The sequence below is a fragment of the Leptonotus elevatus genome, chromosome 17 (assembly GCF_054856555.1).
Source record: "Leptonotus elevatus isolate MCC_2025b chromosome 17, RoL_Lele_1.0, whole genome shotgun sequence".
NCBI lineage: Eukaryota > Metazoa > Chordata > Actinopteri > Syngnathiformes > Syngnathidae > Leptonotus > Leptonotus elevatus.
In genome coordinates, this window is record NC_141255.1 from 1953166 (window position 1) to 1974196 (window position 21031).

The 21031-nt window shown below is 43.8% G+C and overlaps 1 protein-coding gene across 5 annotated transcripts in view; it reads left to right on the top strand.

Moving 5' to 3' along the window:
* The window catches only part of LOC147159165 (peroxisomal succinyl-coenzyme A thioesterase-like), a 117811-nt gene extending 96945 nt beyond the window's left edge, over positions 1-20866 (top strand). Inside the window, exons 1-11 of one of the 5 annotated variants that reach the window (XM_086058845.1) lie at positions 14505-14765; positions 16183-16391; positions 16455-16554; positions 17265-17455; positions 17544-17707; positions 18588-18704; positions 18884-18966; positions 19230-19317; positions 19408-19488; positions 20239-20380; positions 20567-20866. In XM_086058845.1, the coding sequence (XP_085914971.1) occupies positions 16196-16391; positions 16455-16554; positions 17265-17455; positions 17544-17707; positions 18588-18704; positions 18884-18966; positions 19230-19317; positions 19408-19488; positions 20239-20380; positions 20567-20691 (1287 nt within the window). In that variant the 5' untranslated portion in view covers positions 14505-14765; positions 16183-16195 and the 3' untranslated portion in view covers positions 20692-20866. The other 4 variants (XM_086058846.1, XM_086058843.1, XM_086058842.1 and 1 more) reach the window with 4 other exon arrangements.
* The last annotated feature ends 165 nt before the right edge of the window (positions 20867-21031 follow it).

Below are 21031 nucleotides of genomic sequence, written 5' to 3' on the forward strand. Positions count from 1 at the left end.
CGACAAGTCCTTAAAGCCTAACGAGAAAAACATTTTAGTGGAAAAAAAAACTGCCATGTTTTTGGAGGAAATAAAGATTTTTTTGTTTAACATATTGTTTGAAAATATATTTTTTTAATTAACATAATTTATCTCAGGATTGCGTCTGATTGTTACGATAATGTCATGTACCAATTTTACCAGGGGGGGAGTCGGAATGTTACGAAAAGTCAACATTTTTTCTCCAGATAAAAACACCAAGGCAAAAAATCGGAATCTTTTTTTTTTTTACTTTGGGGAGGGTGGTAGGAACCCTGCCACACAAAAAAACTACAAATGTGGACTTCTTTACGGATTGTCACTTCCCCCCTTTCCCCATTCGTTACAAAGACGGAAGTCGATTTGCGATTGCTGCTGTCGAGGGAGAAGTTGCGAAACAATCAAAAAGTTTTCCCTGAGGAGACAAAAAAGTAAAAAGAAAAAGGGAAGCTACCCGTAAACTCAAAGACGACGTCTACGCTAGTCCTCACGGGAAATGTGGTCTTCCTCCAGGCAAAACACTACCGCTTTTGTCCATATGGTGCCGCCATAATCAACAAAAGCTGAAGGTTCTTCAGTGTCGTGTTAATATTGCAAACTTGCGAGAAGAAAGTAGTCGTTTTTCGTGAAAGCAGTCATACATTTTGGTGAAAAGTAATAGAGTAATAGAATACTTTTCTTTAAATTAAGTAATTTTTAAAAGCTGAAATTTAACAATGCAAAAGTAAAACAACAAACATCAAAAATCATAATTATTGTCAGCATTATTAGTAGAAAATATTGGGGAAATTCAAATTTCGCAAAAAAATTATCATTCTGAATATTTCAGGAATGCAGTAATTGGAAAAAAAAAAGTTCTTCCCATAGGATTTTGTGACTGTTGCTTTTGGAATCCAAGAAGTGGAATCGGATGGTGTCATATCTGCCTTTGAAAGTGCTGACTTGCTGATATGATAATAAAATCATAATAATAATAAGTGCGCAGCAGTGGCCGCTTCACGGCAGCCTGATGCTCAGATTGCAGAAAAAAAGAAAAGAGGCGGGGCTTGGGGGGGGGGGGCTTTCTGTTGGGTGTGCGTCAGATTAGGAAGTAATGCAAGTCAGCTAAATAAAATGCGAAAGCTTCATCACAAGCATGAAATTAAAGTCGTGCACGGCGAGCAGATTCCAATGGAAATAAAAAAAAGTCATGTTGACTAAATGAAAATTGCCGCTTGATTAATGCACAAAACAAGATCAGATTTAATTAACATCACATTTAATTGGGGATCCCGCGATTCAAGATGTTTTTTTTTTTTTTTTAACAAGCTCCTCAGTAATTAAATGCCGTCTTGTTGCCCCGATTGAGGCCACAAATATATTACACTTATTATTTGTATTATTATTATTATTCCTTTATGGAGATGGATAATTTGGGAATAATTTAATTAAAGCGATCAAGTGCTTTTGGAGGGGCTGGCATGATTTTTCTTCGGAGTGAGTTTCCGGATTCTCCTGCCAATTTTGCCGGGTTTCTTTCTCGTCTTCTTCTTTTACTTGCACTTCTTGTTTTTCTTCCACTCCTTCGACTTCTTCTCTTTCTTCTTTGAGGTCTACTTCTTCTCCTTCCACTTCTTTTACATCTACTTCTTATTGTCTTCTTCTCCCCCCCGTCCTCTACTTCTGCTCTTTCTTCTTCTGTTTGCGTTGGTGGCGCTATCAGGATGAAAAGGCGACGGTGTTGTGTTATCAGCTTGTTGTATTATTTCTCCAGGCCAATATTTTGTTATTATCTCCTGCTCCTATCTACACATCCGCGGCTGTTGACTCCTGTCGGGCCGCCCTGGTGGCTTCTGTCTCTCTTCAGGGGGTGCAGTGACACCATGTGGCCAGGCGGGGAGGTGCAGCAGCAACCAATGGGCCACAAAATGTGTGGAAACGTTGGTATATCTGTACCAATGCGCGTGCGTGTGTGTGTGTGTGTGTGTGTGTGTGTGTGTGTGTGTGTGTGTGTGTGTGTGTGTGTGTGTGTGTGTGTGTGTGTGTGTGTGTGTGTGTGTGTGTGTGTGTGTGTGTGTGTGTGTGTGTGTGTGTTTTCATTTGGTATCCATGTCTATCATGGATCGGTCGCCGTGTGTACGTGTCTGCGGCGTCCGTCACGCTCAGTTTGCGATGACGTGTGCTTGCGACCTGCACATCTTGTTCGGGAATGCGGTTCAAAGCCTCACCTGGACTTGACCCTGGCAGAGGTAAAAAAAATAAAATAAATAAAAATGACTGGAACGCCAGGAGAGTCCAAATAGTTTTCTACCTTATGACAAACAACAATGCTCAAGAAGGTAAATCCCCACAAGTGACAGGTCGCAATCATCACTTGTAACAAAGACGTGTCTCACGACTTGACGTGAAAAATGTCATAATTTGGGAACGTCTTGTCTTTTGTTTCACCACAAACACTCATTTTAGCTTTAGCATTTAGCATGTACAATAGCTTCATTTAAAGATAGCTACTTTGAACAAAAAACACTAGTGTCAACTTTTTAGCTAAGCATTTAGCCTGAGCTCTAGCGTCTAGTTTTGGATCTGCAACTTGGTCCATCTACCACAGGTCGGCTTGGATTGTAGTTATCAAATCATTTGGCGACGACTAATATTGTCATTTAGCTTTGCATGTAGCATTAGCAGTAGGGTGTAGTTTTGTCTTAGTTATTTACTTTACAGTATACCGTGTGTTGATTAAAACATTCCATATTTCAGCTACTTTCTAAACACCTTAAAGTTTACGAAATGCCTCCTTTGGAATGTTTTTTTTTGTCGACCCAGGATGCTCATGTTAGCTTTTAGCGGAACGTTAGCTGTAGCATGAAAATTTGTCCTTTCCGGGTTCCAGTCATGTATGTTGAGCTTAACCTTCGCAGGCCTTCCTCTTGAAATGTTTTCTATTTTGCTAAACCAAAAACGCTAATGTTGCCTTTAAGTTAGCCTTTAGCATTAGCACTCTGACATGGTTTTATAGCAGATTCATTGATGTTTCTGTCTATTAGTGGGCTTGGCTTGTAAGTATCAGACAATTATATACTTCTAAAGTTTTCTTTGAGTTTAGCATTTCACACTGGCTGTTAGGTCTGGTTTTGTCGCATGGTGTTTGAACCTTTCAACATTTCAGTCGACTCCGCTTAACACAAAGTTCCTGCCTGTAAAAGTTTGTTTTCTTTAATTCAACACAGAAATGCTTTTGTTAGTGTTTATTTTAGCATTTAGCATTAGCTGTAGAATGTGGAATTGATATGTTTAGCTTAAATGTATCAAATTAGTTTCTTTGTGAGTGTCTTTAATTTTACCAGACTGCAATTGCATGGATGTCGTAACGGTATGTTTACATTTCAAGCTACGAGTATGTTTGAGTTGTAGTTATTTAAAAAAAATAATAATAATAAAAAATAATAATAATAATAATAATTGCAGAAATGCTAGCTTTAGCACTTAGCATTCGGTTGTGTCATTCGACATTTTACTTGACTGTAAATTGCTTCAGCTTGACGTTAGCAAAATTAGCACCATGCTAGCAGATTTCCAGAGGGATTTGCGGATGCAAAAAAAAAGAAAAAAAAAGGGAAAGAAAAGTGTCCTTTCACCCTTTTGACGCCGCACCGCAGGTTTTGCTTGCGCCGTATCATCCCGGCCTACCCCGAACCGCCGGTTCAATTAGCCATCGCGACCTTGACCGTGAAGGTCAGCTGGCTTTGGAGGGAAAAAGCCTCACAAGACCACGGCGAGGAAGATGGATGTGTGTGTGTGTTTCACTGCGTGTGTGTGTGCGTGTGTGCGCGCGCGCGTCTCTTATCTGTGCAGCTTGCTGGAGTTTTAAATTATTCATCCTCCTCCTCCTCCTCCGCCTTTGCCGCCTTCCACATCTCCATCACACGGCTGCCCGCATCCGCCCGGGGAGCAGGCGGTCGCCACGGCAACCTTATCGCAGATCGCAGATTTGGGGCTCCAGAAATGAAATAAAAGAGGAAATTGGCTGTATTAGCATAAGAGGAGTCAGCCTGGAGTTGAATACACACATAGCCCCCCCCCCCCCACCCCCCATGCTCCCAGCAACAGCACCACCCCTTCTTCCCTTTCTCCTTATCTGATGCCAGCTATATATTTTTTTTCTAATTCGACTCTTCTTTGTTCCTTCATGAAGAAGACGAATACGTGGGGGGAAGAAAAGCGCATATGCGGCGGCCGTTACCTCTCGCCGAGCGAGAATAAGCTGCTGCCGCGTGTGATTGACAGCTCACTTTATTTCCCTCCTCCTCATTTTGTTTATTCGGGGGGGGAGGTGTTTGTTTTTACCGCTGATCGCTGGTAAACTTGTGAATAAACTGCCTCCATCTTTGAAGAAATCTTACACCCACATTGGAGGATTTTTTTTTTTACAATTATATCTTCTCAAATTAATTTAAGCGTGCAAAGTCTGTGTCATCAGATTATAGTTGGATAAACAGATGGACTTTTATTAATCCTATAAATTAACGGAATTACATTTGTATAAAATAAATATAAATAAATATGTCATGTAATGAATCACATGATAAATAAACAAATACATCAATCAAATAGAATGACATTTTGAATGAATAATTATAATTAAAACATCTAATTGTAATATTCTTTATGAATCCACTGAATGAAGTTAAGGAAATGTAATTAATAAATAAGTTTGCAGGGGGGGGTTTTTCATTCAATGTTAGTACATAAGGAACATATCAACACCTTATAAATACTTTGGTAGGAACTTTAGGAATTTTAATCTGAAAGTTTAAGGGTGTTAATTTTATTTCAGATCAAAACATTCCATTATTTATGTTACAATTTTGTATACAAGTCATTTCGAAACTTCTCCATGAAATCCTGCCACTCGCATTTATGCCCTCATGACAGAACTTGCTTTCGTGCATGAACAAAAATGACATTTGAGACAATATGAAGGTTATTTTTGGAGAAATCTCCAAAGTTGACATTTTTGTCCACCGGACTCATTTTTGTCAGTAACTCAAAACTAATTAATCTGCAACGTACACCTGATTTTGTGAAAATGCATCACATATATTAAAGCTATGAAAACAATAACAAAAAAAATGACTGAATATGATTTTGAAACGAATTAGTTGGGATATGATTGTTATTATTAAGTAAAAGTAAAGAAATGCTAATTACTAATTGAATAAAATAATAATTTCGATAAAAATTCCAACTTAATGTTCTGGAGACAGTAAGAAAATGTAAAAACAAAACCTCTGCTTATTAGCGTATTTATTAGCATGTTTTCCCAGATGACCTTAGCAAGCGGGCTCCTCTGTTTTCACGGGTGCCAATAACGGTGGGCAGAACGCCCCGCCCTCGCCTTCTCCCCTAATTGAAGTTAAACAGCTGACAAATACAGCCTTAAACCCGCCCTCCCTCCCGCCGGTCCCACTTCTGTGTACCCCCCCGCACACATCCCCCGCCCCCACCCGCAGATGCTTATAAATGTCAACATACGCTCCCACTTAGACTGACACTCCCCCGGGGACAACAGCAAGTGTTTCTTATGCTAATCACTTATCTTCTTCCTCTGGCGGCCAGCTTTTGGTGCACGGGAGAGAGAGAGAGACAAAAACGGGGGTTGCTTGCGAGGGACTTTTCAGCTGAGGTTAAGTAACCAAAAGTTACACGAAGAAGTCCAATTCTGACCGGAGGAGGTCAAAAAAAAAAAAGGACCCGTGAAAAATTCAAAACAGGCCTGTGGAAGCACAAAACCGAACTGACTCAAATCCATAGCTGACCTATAAAAGTCTAAAACCTACTCGTCCAAAACTCCCTCGTGGAAGTGTATAGCCGACCAAGGGATGTCCAAAACCAAACCATAGAGGTTCAAAACCGGCCCATGAAAGTAGAAAACGTACCCATGGAAGTCCAAAACGCATGCACATGGACGTCTAGTACTGAATTCTAAAAAAAAAATACAAATAAATAAAAAACATTGAAGTCCATAAACAACTAGTGGAGATCTCGAACTGCCAAGTCCTAAACTAACCCAGGGTAATCCAGAACCAGCCCATTGAGGTCCTAAACTAACCCTTCAAAGTCCAAAACTGAACCGCGGAAGTTGAAAACCTACGCATCGAAGTACATCACTGACCTTGGAAGTTCAAAAATTAACCTCATGGAGGTCCACGACTGGCCCATGTCCCAAACTAACCCAGAGTAATCCAAAAGCAAACCCATGGGAGTCCAAAACCAGCGCAAGGTGATCCAGAACTGACTCAAATCCAAAACCTACCCGGGGTAATCCAAAAATCTGCATCCGCTGCTTTGTCTGCATCTCGCCACTTGGCGGCGCTGCCCCAAATCTCTTTCGAAGTGGCGCTCATACTTACTTGGTGGTCCTTTGCCATGTGCGGTCGATGTGTGATTTTTCGTTACCATAGAAACGGCGGGCGCCTGTGGCAACGGCCCGCCCACTCTCCATCATCTCGTTTGTGCGCGTGGAGTGTGTGCGCGCGCCAAGACGGCATGTAAGCTAACAGGAAGTGACACGGCGAGACGGGGAAACAATGGATCTTCGACGGCCCCCGCGTCCCCACACTCGTCCGGACTCCCTGGCCCGGAGCAGATAACCGGCACCGCGTCCAGGATCCTATCCCGGGCGCGTCCCTGGAACGGTTCCGCTCGAGGGGCACTCGGGAGTGTGGGCGCGGCGGGCGAAATACCGCAGGCGGCCCGTGGGTAGCGCCGTAAAAGAGATGCCGTCCCGTCTTGTCCGGTCAGACGGCCGCGGTCACGGTCTGTTTGCGGGAGAGCTTCACGGTTCCCACGCTGTGTTTGGACCACTCGCTTGGACGGTGTCTGAGCTCGGTGGGCCGGAGATAGAACCTTTGGAACAAAAGCGATTGAAACAAGTGTCAACAAGAAGAAGAAGAAGAAGAAGAAGAAGAAGGAGGCCGTGTTGGGAATCACTTCACATCCAAATATGCACTGAATTTTTTGGGAAGGTTTTCCTCCATTGTTTGGTAGAAAAGTACCTGAGCCCTGTCTAAAATAAAAATAGTGCTTTGGCGCCATGCTTCCGGTGTGTGCACCTTGCGTTAGCATTAAGCTAATTATGCGTTAGCATTAAGCTACTGATGCGTTAGCATTAAACTACTGATGCGTTAGCATTAAGCTAATGATGCGTTAGCATTAAGCTAATGATGCGTTAGCATTAAGCTAATGATGCGTTAGCATTAAGCTAATGATGCGTTAGCATTAAGCTAATGATGCGTTAGCATTAAGCTAATGGACTTTCATATCAGGCAAAGTCAATGTTGGAGGACAGGTTGGAGGATGAGGATGCTGATGATGAAGATGCTTGGAATGAGGAATGACGATGATGAAAGCGAGGATGAAGATGCTCAAGATGGAGGCGGAACATACGTTGGCGTACGCGCCGTCAGAGTGTTGAAGAAGAAAAGTGAAGGCGGATGAAGTTGAGGATAATGGTGAAGATGGTGAAGATGAGGAGGATGAAGAGGAGCAACAACAATGACAAGATGGCCTCCGCATGCGAGCCGATCACAATTGCTGTGAGAGGATAATGAAGACGAGGAAGTAAGCGCTTAAAAGTCTCCTCGTTGGACGTCACGCAGCGACGAGTGGGAAAGTCGTCGTCGTCGTCGTCGTTGTTGTTGTTGTGTCGGCGTCCTGCGGCTCATCTGATTGGCCGGCGTGGGAAGCGCGCAACAATTCCCAGGCGGACAATCGAAGGCAAACCCGGACACGGGGATGCCGGTGCAATGCGCTTGTTCCAGAGCCGTGGGGGCGGGATTTGTCCCACTTTTGCGTAAATGCTCGCAAACGGAATGGACTTGGGAGATTGCGGCCGAATGCGCCGCTTCCCAAACGGGCTTTTCTCCGAGCGTGCAATCCCTCACGTTGGCCACCCTCTCGCGCCGCCGCCGCCGCCGCCGCCGCCGCCGCCGCCTAATGGCATCACCAACGAGCGCCCCCGACACGTCTTTGTGTCCTTTTGTTTCCTTTTTCTGACTTGACTTGTTCTTTTATTCCACTAACTTGTCTTCACTCTTCAAATTTGGGAACTCACGAAGCCTTCAAATGGACGTGGATTGTAAATATTATCAAATCATATTAGCATTAGCAATGAGAAAAATTTCAAAATAAAACAAATGGAAACACACGAGACCATGAAATAGTTTGAGGGCAGCGGCTAAATGAGGCATTTTTTCTTAAGGAAAAAAAATAAATAAATAAATAAATAAATAAATGAGCCAGCCGCCATACAGCCAAATCAAGTTTGGCAAAAATGAAAACCTTTTATTTTGAAGGCCTGCCTTTTGATAGATGTTACGCCAATAGCGATCCGGACGTCACGTGACGGCAAAGCGTTAATGGACTGGAACGGCGAGGAGGGCTAAAGCTAGCGTTTATCCGTCAACTTTCCGTACAAGAGGGCTTTTTTTTTTTTTCAAACTCGCCGATGCTGCTACTTGGAATTCCCCCCGTCTCTTTCCGATGAGAGCTTTCAAATCTGATCATACGAAAGGCTTTACAAGTTTGTCCAATTTGGATTTATTTCCTTTTTATGTGTTCTCAAAATGCTGTCGAAGTTAGCAGCTTCATGCAAGTCTTGCAGTGTTATTGAGGTACGTTAGCAACTTAGCAGCTACTAATTCGAAGTCTTCTTTCTGGTGTTGGTCAGTTATTAAATTAATCATATCTATTCAACTGTAGCAGCACAAATGAACAAAACAGACCCCCCCCCCCCACCACCACCACCACCACACACAGACATTTTGCACGTGGTGACAGTTAGCATCTGCTAGCATGTACAAAGTGCTACGTTGGCTACGCATTGGTTCCTCGTTTGGTAGCCTGGAGCATGCTCGATCCTTTTTTTTTTCTTTTTTTTTTGCCTCTTCTCGTTGTGGCAGCTGTTTCACAACAGCTGTCACTCATCGTTAAAGTGTGGCGTTTGCAGCGTTTATTCAGAGTGGCGGACGCGTCTTCTGTGCTGCCAAAATGGTTTCACTCACGCCCATTTTGGGACGCGTGACGTCACCGCCCGGATCTCTATGTTGCCCTAACTTGTGCGACCGCGTGTTGCTGAGCACCCCAGTTGGCTTGTTATTGCCAAAATTTATGCATTATGGAATATGCTTCATATTTTGGGCTAACGGGAGCCGATTCATTGGATTGACATTATTTCCTATGGGAAATCCTGCTTTGCTTTTTGTACAATTTTGTGTTGTCATACGTGTGCGGATGTGCCGCGAGTTGACACGAATTCCTGCGCGGATTCTCGCCCCCCCCCCGTGATGCTCGACTGGCGCCCGTGTTTGGGCGAGGCTTCCACCTGAGCGTGGTGGCGGCGTCACGGCGAGGGCATCTTTTGGCGTCTCGCGTTCCGCTCAGACAAAATAAAACTTCTTACATCAAAAGTCGGCCTTTTCCCGACCCGCCGTGGCCTCTTTTTATCCCGCCGGCTATCTCCAAACTCCTTCAGGGGCTCCCCGCCCCTCCCTCCTGTGGGAAGCCACTCACTCAGCGTGCGTGTGTGTGTGTGTGTGCGCGTGTGTGTGTGTGTGTGCGCGCTCACGTGCGCAAACAAAGCAATCTCCGTGGGCCCGTCGCAAACAATCCGGCACCCGCATACGGCGTCTCGGCATGATAAGACGAGCTAGGTAATCAATGCTGTAATGAAGGGGGGGGGGGGGTGCGCATTGAAGGGGGGGGTCCTATCACACGCACTCATCAATGGAATTTATAAAAGTGTGTGTGTGTGTGTGTGTGTGTGGCAGCGTGACAAACGCACCATCTTGTGCACGCCAGAGATAAGCACTAAATAATTGCGGCGTGACAGCCTTGAATAATGTCCAAATTAGACAGAAGGTGCACGTTATTCCACTTAAGGCAGGCTGTGGTGATGTTGATGATGATGATGATGATGATGGTGATGATGATGATGATGATGATGATGATGATGGAGATACCCCCCTCCCCCTTCTCCTTCCTTTCAAATACACGACACTAATCCCATTTCTGTGTTGCTGTGGATTAGCCAGACCGCATGCTACCTGCTCGGGACCCCCTGTCGAGTGGGGGGCCCACACGCACACAAACACACCCCCGCACGCGCGCACTCATGCCTCACGCACGCACACACACACTTCCATCCCAATGATCACGTATTAGATTTGTTGCTTCTCTGTTTATGTGCGTGTGTGCGTGTGTTGTGCCGCATTAACGGTAGACGTCGGCGAGGCGGTTATCGCGCCGTAGCATCTGTCGGCGTGTCAGGTGACGAGATGGAGAGGCGGCGGAGGCCCGCGGGCGAGCGGCCCTCGCGCCCGGGCCACCTCAGACGGCTCCTTGCATGCGGCCAGGGGAGGTGTGCAAACAAACGGCGCCTGATAGCGTCTATGCTTGTCACCATCGCTCAGGAACGCCATCTATCTCGCCGCCCCCACCCGCTAACAAACACACACACACAACCTGCTCGCCCCTGAGGCCGCCCCCACCCTTGTGTTTTTTTATTGGGAATCCATCCGCCTGGTTAGCTTGCGCCATTTGACGTTTTGTAGCACCCGAGCTAACTCGCACTTTGCCCAGGAAGAGGAAGCGGCGATAAGTTTGCTTCCAGCACCGGCAGCGCGCTGGCGGCGTCCGTCATCATCAGTGTCGCCTTGAACCCGGGGTTGGCTGCGTCCCAGCATCGTTAGCGCTGACGTTAGCGCCGGCGTTAGCACGACTAATGACCGGTCGACACGGCAGCGCGAAAAAAACAACAGCGCTATGCTAATGACACACACAACATAAGAACTCTTTTTGGTGTCTCTTAATGATGATGTCATCAGTACTGGACGCGTTATGCGCTAGATTGCACGCCCTAAAAAATTGCAGTCCCAATTGTAAATGTCATCCGCATGGGCGTGTCATGGGTGACCTCCCCCCCTCACCGAGGGCTCCCTCTGCGGCGGGGGCGCCCGGCTGGCGACGACGCGATGAGCGACAGGCGAAGAGGAGGCCGAAAAGTGGACGAGATCAAATGGAAAGATAAGCCAGGAGGAAAAATGGGAAAGTGGATGAATTGCCACGGAGGAGAGAGATGGGAGGGGGAGGGGAGGGGGAGGGGGGCGAAAGAGCGAGAGGGTGGCGGGTAGTAAGAGTGATGATATGGATAGGAAACAGGAGAGGAAGGTGGCAGCCATTTTCTTCCCGCCACTATCGGAGGACGTACGTTAGCGTGACAACTTTGAGACGTCCACGGGAAACGCAGCGGCTCGAGTTCATCTACTTTCTGATATTGATGCAGAGAAACAAAATGGAGGCCATGACAAAATGGCGCCTCCATTTGTCATTCGTTCTTGTTATATGTCACCTCACGAGTCTAAACATGACATTCGGATTAATATTACATTTGTGGAATACGAGTTAGGAAGCAAAATCCAGCCGTTTTTTGTTCATCTCAAGGGGGCGGCCATTTTGCCACTTGCCGTCGACTGAAGACGACATCAATGTTGCTCAGGTCTTAGGTAACAACCAATCTCAGCTCAGCTTCAGAAATGAGCTGTGATTGGTCGTTGCCTGAGCAACTATGATGTCATCTTCAGTCGACAACAAGTGGCAAAATGGCCGCCCCCTTGAGATGAACGGCTGGATTTTGCTTCCTAACTCATATTCCACAAATGTAATATTAATCCGAATGCCATGTTTAGACTCGTGAGGTGACATATGACATCATATTGTGCAGAATTTTGGGGGTTGGTTGACGCCCCCTTTAACGCACGCTCCCTCGCTTTAACCGCTGTCAAACCCACAAACAAACGAACGCTTCAAAGGCTGCGACGTGGCGAGGTTGACGGCGAGGCCAAAAGCCGACGCGCCACTCGGGTCAGAAAAGGTTCTGCAGTTGATCCCGACGGGGGGACACGCGGCAATCGCGGACTCCTCCACAGCGCCACCTGGAGCCAACTAAAATGTCACATGGCAGATCGATGGCCGCTGAAGTCCAGCTTGGATGTCGCCTAATGGACCGAGCCTGATCTAATCACAGCCACTCATTGAAGTTTCATCTCCATCTTTCAGTCGGCCGAGAATATTTGGCGCGGTGTGAAACTCCATCCGCCGGCTGGTCGGTCGGCGCTACGCTATTGAGCCGATGACTTGTTCAAATATTCATGAGCTCGCCGGGCCGTCACGCTGGTCCACGGGTTCGAATCCAGTTATTCTCATTCACTGTGCAGTCAGAAATGATCCAATTTTCAATTCATTGCTTACTAATACTTGCAGTTGAGGTTTACGAATTATACGTTGTGTATTAAAACAACCGCATAACTTGGGCCGTCTGTCCACTAGCTTAATGCTAACGCTAAAAATAGCATTAGCATTAAGCTAGCGGTAAGTTATTTTTGTTACGTTTTGAATGAAGAAAGCTGCACTGTATTATAAAATATAAAAAAAAAAAAAAAAAAAAGCAAGTGAAGCACACACACACTGTAGTATTTGTGTTGGTGTGCCTTTAAGAGGCGTGACATATTAACTCTTCATGCTCCTTGTCAGTGTTTTCATTTTGAATTTGTGCTCAACTGTTTTTCCTGTTCCATAAATTCCATGGGCAACCGCGGTTCTCCTTTTTGTTGTTTCTTTTTCACTTGACTCGCTCATAACTCAAATTTTGGCCGGCGAACGAAGTGGAAAAAGTGTGCCGAGCTCGCTGATGAATGAGCGGGAAGATGGAGCGAGGTTCCGATAGCCGGGGACCTAAAGATACGCTCTGATTCAGTGGCCGTCAACAGCTGATAAGGCGGGACAGCAGGGATGGCGTCAAACCGCAAACCGAACCCTAACCCATCATTCACATATTACATATATTATTAGATGACTATTAGCATGACGAAAACGGAATGCGCTAGAGAAAAAACAAGGGCAGATTTTGAATCGATGCAACAACAAAAAAAATCTAGAAAAGTTGACTTGCATCTCTGATTTAAAAAAAATGTAGTTAAAATGACCATTTTAATCCAACAAAACTAAACTCTGCCTTCAGTGAAGACAATCAAGCTCATTTTTATCAGTGCCTGGCTGGACCTGTGCATTGTCCGTCACAGAGGGCGTGGCCCGCGCTGAGAATCGATCAGCGGGTCCGAGTCGCGGCCCCGCGCGCTGCGGCCCTGCTCTCATTAATGTGGTGAATGTGATTAGCGGGCGCATCTTATCAGAAGCATCGCAGGAGCCGTCGTCCTTATCTCCCGCGCGTTTCCTGGGACGCCAGCAACGCATTGGGCCAGTAATGAGACACGACGGCCGCTGCACTGACCAAAGATGGACAATCGAGTTTGTTACATAAATAAAACAATGCAGAAAAAATAGACGACTCGATGCAGAAGGCCTAATGTGTAACAAATTGCCCAACGACATTTCTCTATTAAATACTACAACAATTTAACGGTGAAGCACTGACCTCGTGTGGATAAAAGGTGGTACTGCACCTCTCATCTCATCTCGCTCTTTCTCCCCTGCAATGTTGTTACAGTAGCTCACTTTTGGTGACCTGAGGGGAAAATGTGACAACATGCCATGTGCTCATCACGAGCAAGATTCTGGACAAGACGGAAGGTGGTTAAGGACACCTGAGATGACTGAAGTGTCTTTTACTGATATATTTTTTTTGTCTGCAGTAAAGACGGATTCACCCCTAGCAGATGAATAAGAGATGAAGTCAGCATTTAAAACTTTGATAGGCTGCCGGCAGAACCCTCAACAAGATACTTTTACACACTCTCATGAGCTCGAGTGGGTTTTTTTTCCCTCTTCTGGCTCATGTCCACTAGGTGGTGCTAAAGCCTCTCTAAAAAAAACTGATTAACATCCCCACATCATCTTCATGGTCAAGGAAACCGAATGAAGACATTGAATCATCATGTACTTGATGATATTATTATTATTGTCGGTCAACTTCCAGTCTGTCGCCTGCAGTCAGTGGAAATTTTATTTTTTTTAGTGTTTTTTCAATTCTGGCCTAGAGGTTCACTTTTTTTTTTTTTTACCCTTCACCATTTCTAATGTTTACATGTTGTGTCCGACCAAAACATAGTAAAAGTACATTTTCAGATGTATTTACTATTTACCGCCACCACATATTTTTTTCTTGCAACTCTATGTCAATAATCCAGAATGTTGGACAATATTTGTAGATCTTCTCAATAAACTGATGTATATAATATTGTCATAATGAAGCGTACCCTCACACGATGTCTTCATGTTGTTATATCCACTCATGGTACGCATCAACAGTTGCGGTTAGCTGCTCTTTTACTTTTCTGCCTGGACAAGCAAAGCAACCGGGAAATAAGGATCCATACTTACTTGGTTACTGATTTGACTTCCCCACTAGTGAAGGTCAATGATTCCCTTTCCTGTTCCTACTCACTGACTGTACTTTTGATAACATGTCAGCGCACTTAGACAAGGAACAGGCCGTGAATGATAACACAAAAAAAAAAATACACTTGAGACTTATTTTGACTTGTTTGAGCAACGCCCTCTCGCGAGGCCACGTTTGTTGCCTATCTGTCCTTGGGAGGGAACTTTGACCTCTCGCCCGGGATCATTTGTGCTCAACGTGTAAGATGTGAGCAAAACGTGAAGGCAAGTGTGACGAAAAACCCGAAGGGGGTGTAAACCGCAGGCGTGCAAACGTGTGCGCTGTTAACAACTTCCTCAGCCAACAAATCTGTACAGTAAGTGGGGATCATTTAATTTTTTTCAAAAACAACCTGAGGGCATTTCATCTGCTATTTTGCTTTTTAAAAAGCTGTTCCAAAGAGGTTTGGAGATTCAACAGTAGTTGTAATATTTATTTGAGAAATTTGTGAAAATAGTAAAAGATACCAAAGCACAAAAAAATATATATGATTATTTAAAATAATTCCCAACTGATTTTGTGTAATTACTAAAACTAAATTGTTTACTTCCCTTGCATATTAATTGAATTGATTTTTCTTACTTTTTGTCATTCTTTTTTTTAATCAATATGCTATTCTCTATATTGAGCTTTCTATCATTACCTATATTTGTATTGATGGACCCACATACGTTATGTTCCTTCTGGCAGTCTCCATATGTTGTTTGACATGCAAAGAATAATTGTTTGTACTGTAAACTACAATAAAGTTAATTTATAATAATAATAAAAAAGCCGGGTTGAAAGTACACACGCAGCAAGAACGCATGGAATGCCCGGATGTTGTTCTTGTCAGCTATCTTAAAACCAAGAGTGCATCGGTTGTTGCTTGCTCGGCTACGAAAATATCCTAGAAGAACGTTCACAATGACGTTCTTCGAAAGACGTGAGGTCAGTGAACTCAACGCGAACCCCGTGACGTCATCACTACGCAGCACTCCTGCGTCTCAGGTTGATGACTCGCCTTTTTTACAAGTTTCCGTAAATATTCTGAAATTGTCGTGTTTTTTTAAAACTGCAGCGACATGACAAAGCATGTCAAACAACCCAAACAACCGGTTATCACCTTAGTAGCCGGAATCATGTTTTAGATTTAACTGGTAATCGTTAAACGACGTTTAGAAAATGCGAAATTAGCTACAAGTGAATTGCAAGTTTACATGGGATGATTCTTGACAGGTGTGTGTATTATACGCGTCTATATTTTGTTTTGGATCTGAACAGTATGTTTTTACTCGTACTTTCGTAGTGAAATCCTATACAAACCGACGCCAGCGTATACACGTGAATGCAACACTCTGAAAACATCGAAATGTAATAATACGCTATCAAAATATAGCTCGACACTATTTAATGTCTCCAATGTGAACTAATGATGCTGAGAAGTCTCTTTAAAAAAACAAATCGAGTCGGATTTGATGCCTTTAAACCAGAACTGCTATCTAGTGGTGAACCTTAATGGTTGTACCAACAACCTTTCAGATGTACTGGGATTATTTATTTACCTTTTTCAGGGTTCCTGCGAAAGTATGGCAAAGTATATCATTTTATTTGATAATTATCCAGTTTGAAAAAGGTGTGGAAAAAAAGATTCACATATCAGATTTAGTTTTTCCTCTGGAGATTCACTGTATTTTTTTTTTTTTTTTTTTGAATGCCATCCTCAAAGTGACAAAAGCTTCTCCCTCCCGCAGACCATTGTCCGCCATGTCCCAGGTCACCCCTCCGCCCATTCTGTCGGTGGCGCCCAGGCGGGCTCTGGTGGACGAGCAACTCGGGGTGCAAGTGCGCAATCTGCCTCCTGGAGCTCCGGTGACCTTACGCTGTCTGCACCAGTCGGAGGACAAAGACTACTGGGAGGCTTATGGGCACTACGTCAGCGACGCCACGGGAGCCGTGTCTGGTAACAAAAACGTCCTCAAATGCAACAGATATGAGCTGACTTTGTCGTTTTTTGTCCCTCTAGTTGCAGACCACGTGAGTTTAGGAGGAACTTACCGTGGGAAAGAAGTGATGGCTTTGCTGTGGAGCATGCGGCCTGTTCCTGGGAGCCGCACGGGCCTCAGGTGAATAAAAACATGACAGTGAGAGTGAGTGGAATATATTCCAGACCCATCCGGGGGGGAATTATTGATATATATATATGGATATATATATATATATTGATAATTCCCCAACAACAACTAGATGGGTTGAGGAGAATGCTATCATATAGTGCGAAATGGCACAAACAGGCTCACAAAAATTAGCATGGACATACCGTGATGTAGCGTGGATCAACTGTAATGTCCTCCGATGTCATTTTAATGACATATTAACTCATTCACTTGCAGCCATTTTCACTGAAGCAACTCTCTTCGCTCCCGGCTGTTTTACTGGATTTGGACTAACAGAACCACAGAATATTGTGTTCTATTACCAAAAGTCTCTTCTTTTGTCAGGAAAAAAAGTATATTTCTATCTGTTTCAGTTTTCCAGAAATTAGCATTAGAATATAGCTAACTTTCATCATTATTCACAAATCTATTTAAAACACTGGGGAAAATAGCATTTTTTTTTTGCAACATGGCCCTGGTTGATCTCTTATACTCTGTGCCAACTAACTACCAACCATTCTCTTTAGTTCAGAGGCTGCATCAAAGCCTTCTGTATGCTCTAGCATTAAAAAAAAAAAAACATTTAAATACGCCTTTAGGAGAATGCTAATATTTAAAATAGAACGTATTTATACGTTTTTGGGAGCACACAAGTTAATATTTTGCTCAATTGCTGCCAGGCTGCGGAAGCGCAACGTGTGCACCCCCATGCTCTTCACCATCTCCGTTTACGACGGCCACGTCAGCCACGACTTCAGCGGCCGACGCCCTCTGGCTGAGGAGCTCACGGAGAGGTGGTACAAGGCCCCGGGGGTCCGCAGGGTGGAGGTCAATGACCGAGGCGTTCGAGGGACCCTCTTCATCCCGTCAGGTCAATTTGCGTTCATTTCTACGACACCAAAATGGCTCAAGCATATTCGCCGTGGGTAACAGGAAGTCGACCGTTGTGCCCACATCAGGTCCGGGACCCTTCCCGGGGGTGCTGGATATGTGGGGGGGCGGCGGGGGCTTGCTGGAGTACCGCTCGGCCTTGCTGGCGTCGCACGGTTACGTTTCTTTGGCGCTGGAGTACTTTGCTCCCGGCGAGCTGGCGACCGCCGATCTGGAGTTCAAATACTTTGAGGTGACAAGTCGTGCTTCGCAAACACGCATTTTCTGCAACACACTTTAATAGGAGAACAAAACGAAAATGTCTTGTTAAGAAATTGCCTTTGATATGTGAAAACCATATTTGTAAACAACAATCCTCCGCTATATCGTAGTTCACCTGTCGTCTATTTTTAGTTTAATTTTTTTTTCAACATTTAACATCTTCTTATAGTATTTCTTTTTTCTAATATTTTTGTATATTTTATGTTAATTGTTTTTCTGATTGTCCCTAATATTTGATCATTTTCTACAATTATTGTGTTTTTAATATTTTAAAATTCTACAAATATTTTAGGTTTTTCCCCTCACATTATAAGTGTTTGCATGCGTTTTCTGTTGTTGTTGTTTTTGTTTGTTTGGGGGGGGGGGGGGGGGGGGGGGCATGAGTGTAGTTGTCATCAAGTTTTTGCCCTAAAATTTTGGTGTTCTTTTCATCTAACATTGTTTTATTTTTCCAAATATTTTTGCCTCCCCCCACCCCTATTATTTGTGTATGTTTTCACTCAAATGTTAGTTCTGTTTTTACTTAATATTTGAGTATTTATTTTTAATATGATTGCATTTTTCTCTGATACTTTTCTCGACCCCCCCCCCCCCCCCCCGAATATTTGGGTATTTGATCATGTATCTATTCATTCATTTTTTTGTCTTTGTCCTCTTAATATTTTTCTAATAGTTTATATTTAATTTGGTATTTTTCCATTTCCCTGGTCTCCCTAATATTTTTGGGATCGTGTTTGTGTATTTTTCATCGACTATTTTCATTTTCTAAGTCCTAATACTGGAAACATTTGTATCAAAAAGTATCCAACAAATTCTTGTCGGTGTAAATATTTGACTGTTTTTCCTGGCAGACGGCCTTTGACCTAATCAGGCAGCATCCCGCCGTCATCGTCGACAAAGTGGGAATTTTTGGCCTTTCCTTGGGCGCCGTGGTGGGCATCCATATGGCGTCCGAGAGCGCCGCCAAGGTAAGCCAATGCAGCGCCCGGCGCGGGCTCCTTCGATGACCTCCGCCAAGGTCACTGCGAACTTTCCCTTTTGACCCAATGCCCTCATTGATCTCAATGTGCCCTTCAAGGACAAAGAAAATGAATGGATCGAAAGCACTTAATGAATTCCTCTCGTATCGTTTTGTCTCCATTTGCAGCCTGCATGTTGCATTTCCATCAGTGGCAGCCATTTTTACCCACGCAACCAACCCCTGAGCAGGATCCAACAGCCGATATTGGGGTAGGTTGGTTAGGTTAGGAGCCACGAATGGAAGTTCTCGTGACGCTGGCCCGAACAGGATTCCTAATTTCATACATAAATACCATGAAATCAACACACTTTTAAAAAAAAAATAATAATAATATTGACATTCAATATTTTGAGGTTTAGCTACTTAAACGCTGCTATTTAGCTCATTAAGAATATACAGGGCTATTAACGTAGGAGCCTGCGCATAAGTATACACGTGCATATAGAGTCTGATGCGGTTACCGTGGCAACAGAAGCAAGATACGCATGGATGAGGAGCAGAATCTGATCTTGCGAGACATTAACCTGCCCGTCTCCAGCGACCTGTCCCGAAAAACCGACGTAAGTTCACGTTGGATTACAAAAAAAACGTCATAACGAATGAGCGGCGCCCTCTGCTGGACTAACTTTTGTTGTTGTACTTTTTAACAGGTGAGGAGAATCAACTGTCCTCTCTTGTTGGTCGTTGGCAAGGATGACCAGAATACTCCGGCTGTGGAGTATGCAGATGATGTGAGCGCACGCAGGCTAAAATTGTTCGTCAACATTTTACTGAGTAATTCAGTCAAATGTATGTGCAGAATGGTTTATTTTACTTTGGGGATTTTGTTGTTTACAATAAATCAATGAACTCATTCACTGCCATTGACGGCTATAGACGTCAAAAATTAATTTGAACTATTTCTATTAGGTCAACATTTTTCCCACGTTTGTTAACAAGAGTATGAAAACCTAGTATTTTTTTTATTGTATTACAACAGATATAAAATTTGTGATTATTCGTGAGTTCACTAGTGAAGTTATGCGATTAATTACGATTTAAAAATTGTAATCGCCTGACGCACCTCATTTTTAATAATCTTTTCTTTAAAAAAAAAAAAAAAGATTATTAAAAATTAAAAGAAGAAAAGATTATTAAAATTAGGGGCATCAGGCGTTTGTAAAGTTTGTAATCGTTATTAATCGCATGACTTCACTAGTTAACTCACGATTAATCACAAATTTTACATCAGTTCTAAATGTACCCAAAAAAATTCTAGGCTTTCATACTCTTGTTAACAAAAATGGGGAAAAAAATTTAACTAATAGAAATAGTTTTAAAAAAAATCGACGTTGAACCAATTATTTAATCGAATAAATTAATAGCAACATTAAATCATTGATAAATACAGTACTAGTATGTACCAAATATTGCAAAACTGTTGCAGCTGGCCTGGATTGAAGACGCTAACTTTTTGCTGTGACTTATTGCGCACACGTCAGATCGAGCAAATGATGCGTTCGGTGGGTAAGGAGCACCTGCTGACCCGTCTGGAGTATCCCGACACGGGACACCTGATCGAGCCGCCGTACTCGCCTCACTTCCGTGCCACCAACTTTATGTGGGACCACAAGAAGACCAAAGGTATTCGTCAAAAATCGAGACGGGAGTTTTATGCCTCAAAACTTGATTGCAATATTTGAACATGCCGTTTGAGATGCGATCGTTCCATGTGTTCATTCCGTCGCCACGTTAACACACACGGAGTGCCACAAGCGGGAGCCCTCGTACCACCATACTTTGATTCTCACTGTTGTGGCATGTGCCCAGTCACCCTGCTGTGGGGCGGCCAAACCAAAGCCCACTCGGACGCCCAGGAGGATTCGTGGAAGAAGATGTTGTCCTTTCTGCAGCAGCATCTCTACTCGCCGCAGGTTCCCAGAGCCAGGATGTGAATTCGCACCCGTTTCCTCACCCGCACAAAAGCGTCATATGCCTTTCATGGGCAATATTGACACGCAACAAGTCACACTTGAACACTCCCAAACTGGAGGTTTGCCTTAACCAGACCACAGGAAGCATTAGCATGAGCAGCATGCGCTTTGTCTTAAACGATATTTTAACGACAAACGTGTTTATCTCTTTTATTTCCACTTGGGACATCTGTACCGGTTTGGCATTATCTGATGTTTGATTTTCCAAACAAAAAAACAGCACATGGGTCCTTTTCACCGCCGCATTTTTCCTCTTTTAAGCATTAAGATGTAGAACCATTGTGTGTGGAAATGTTTGCCA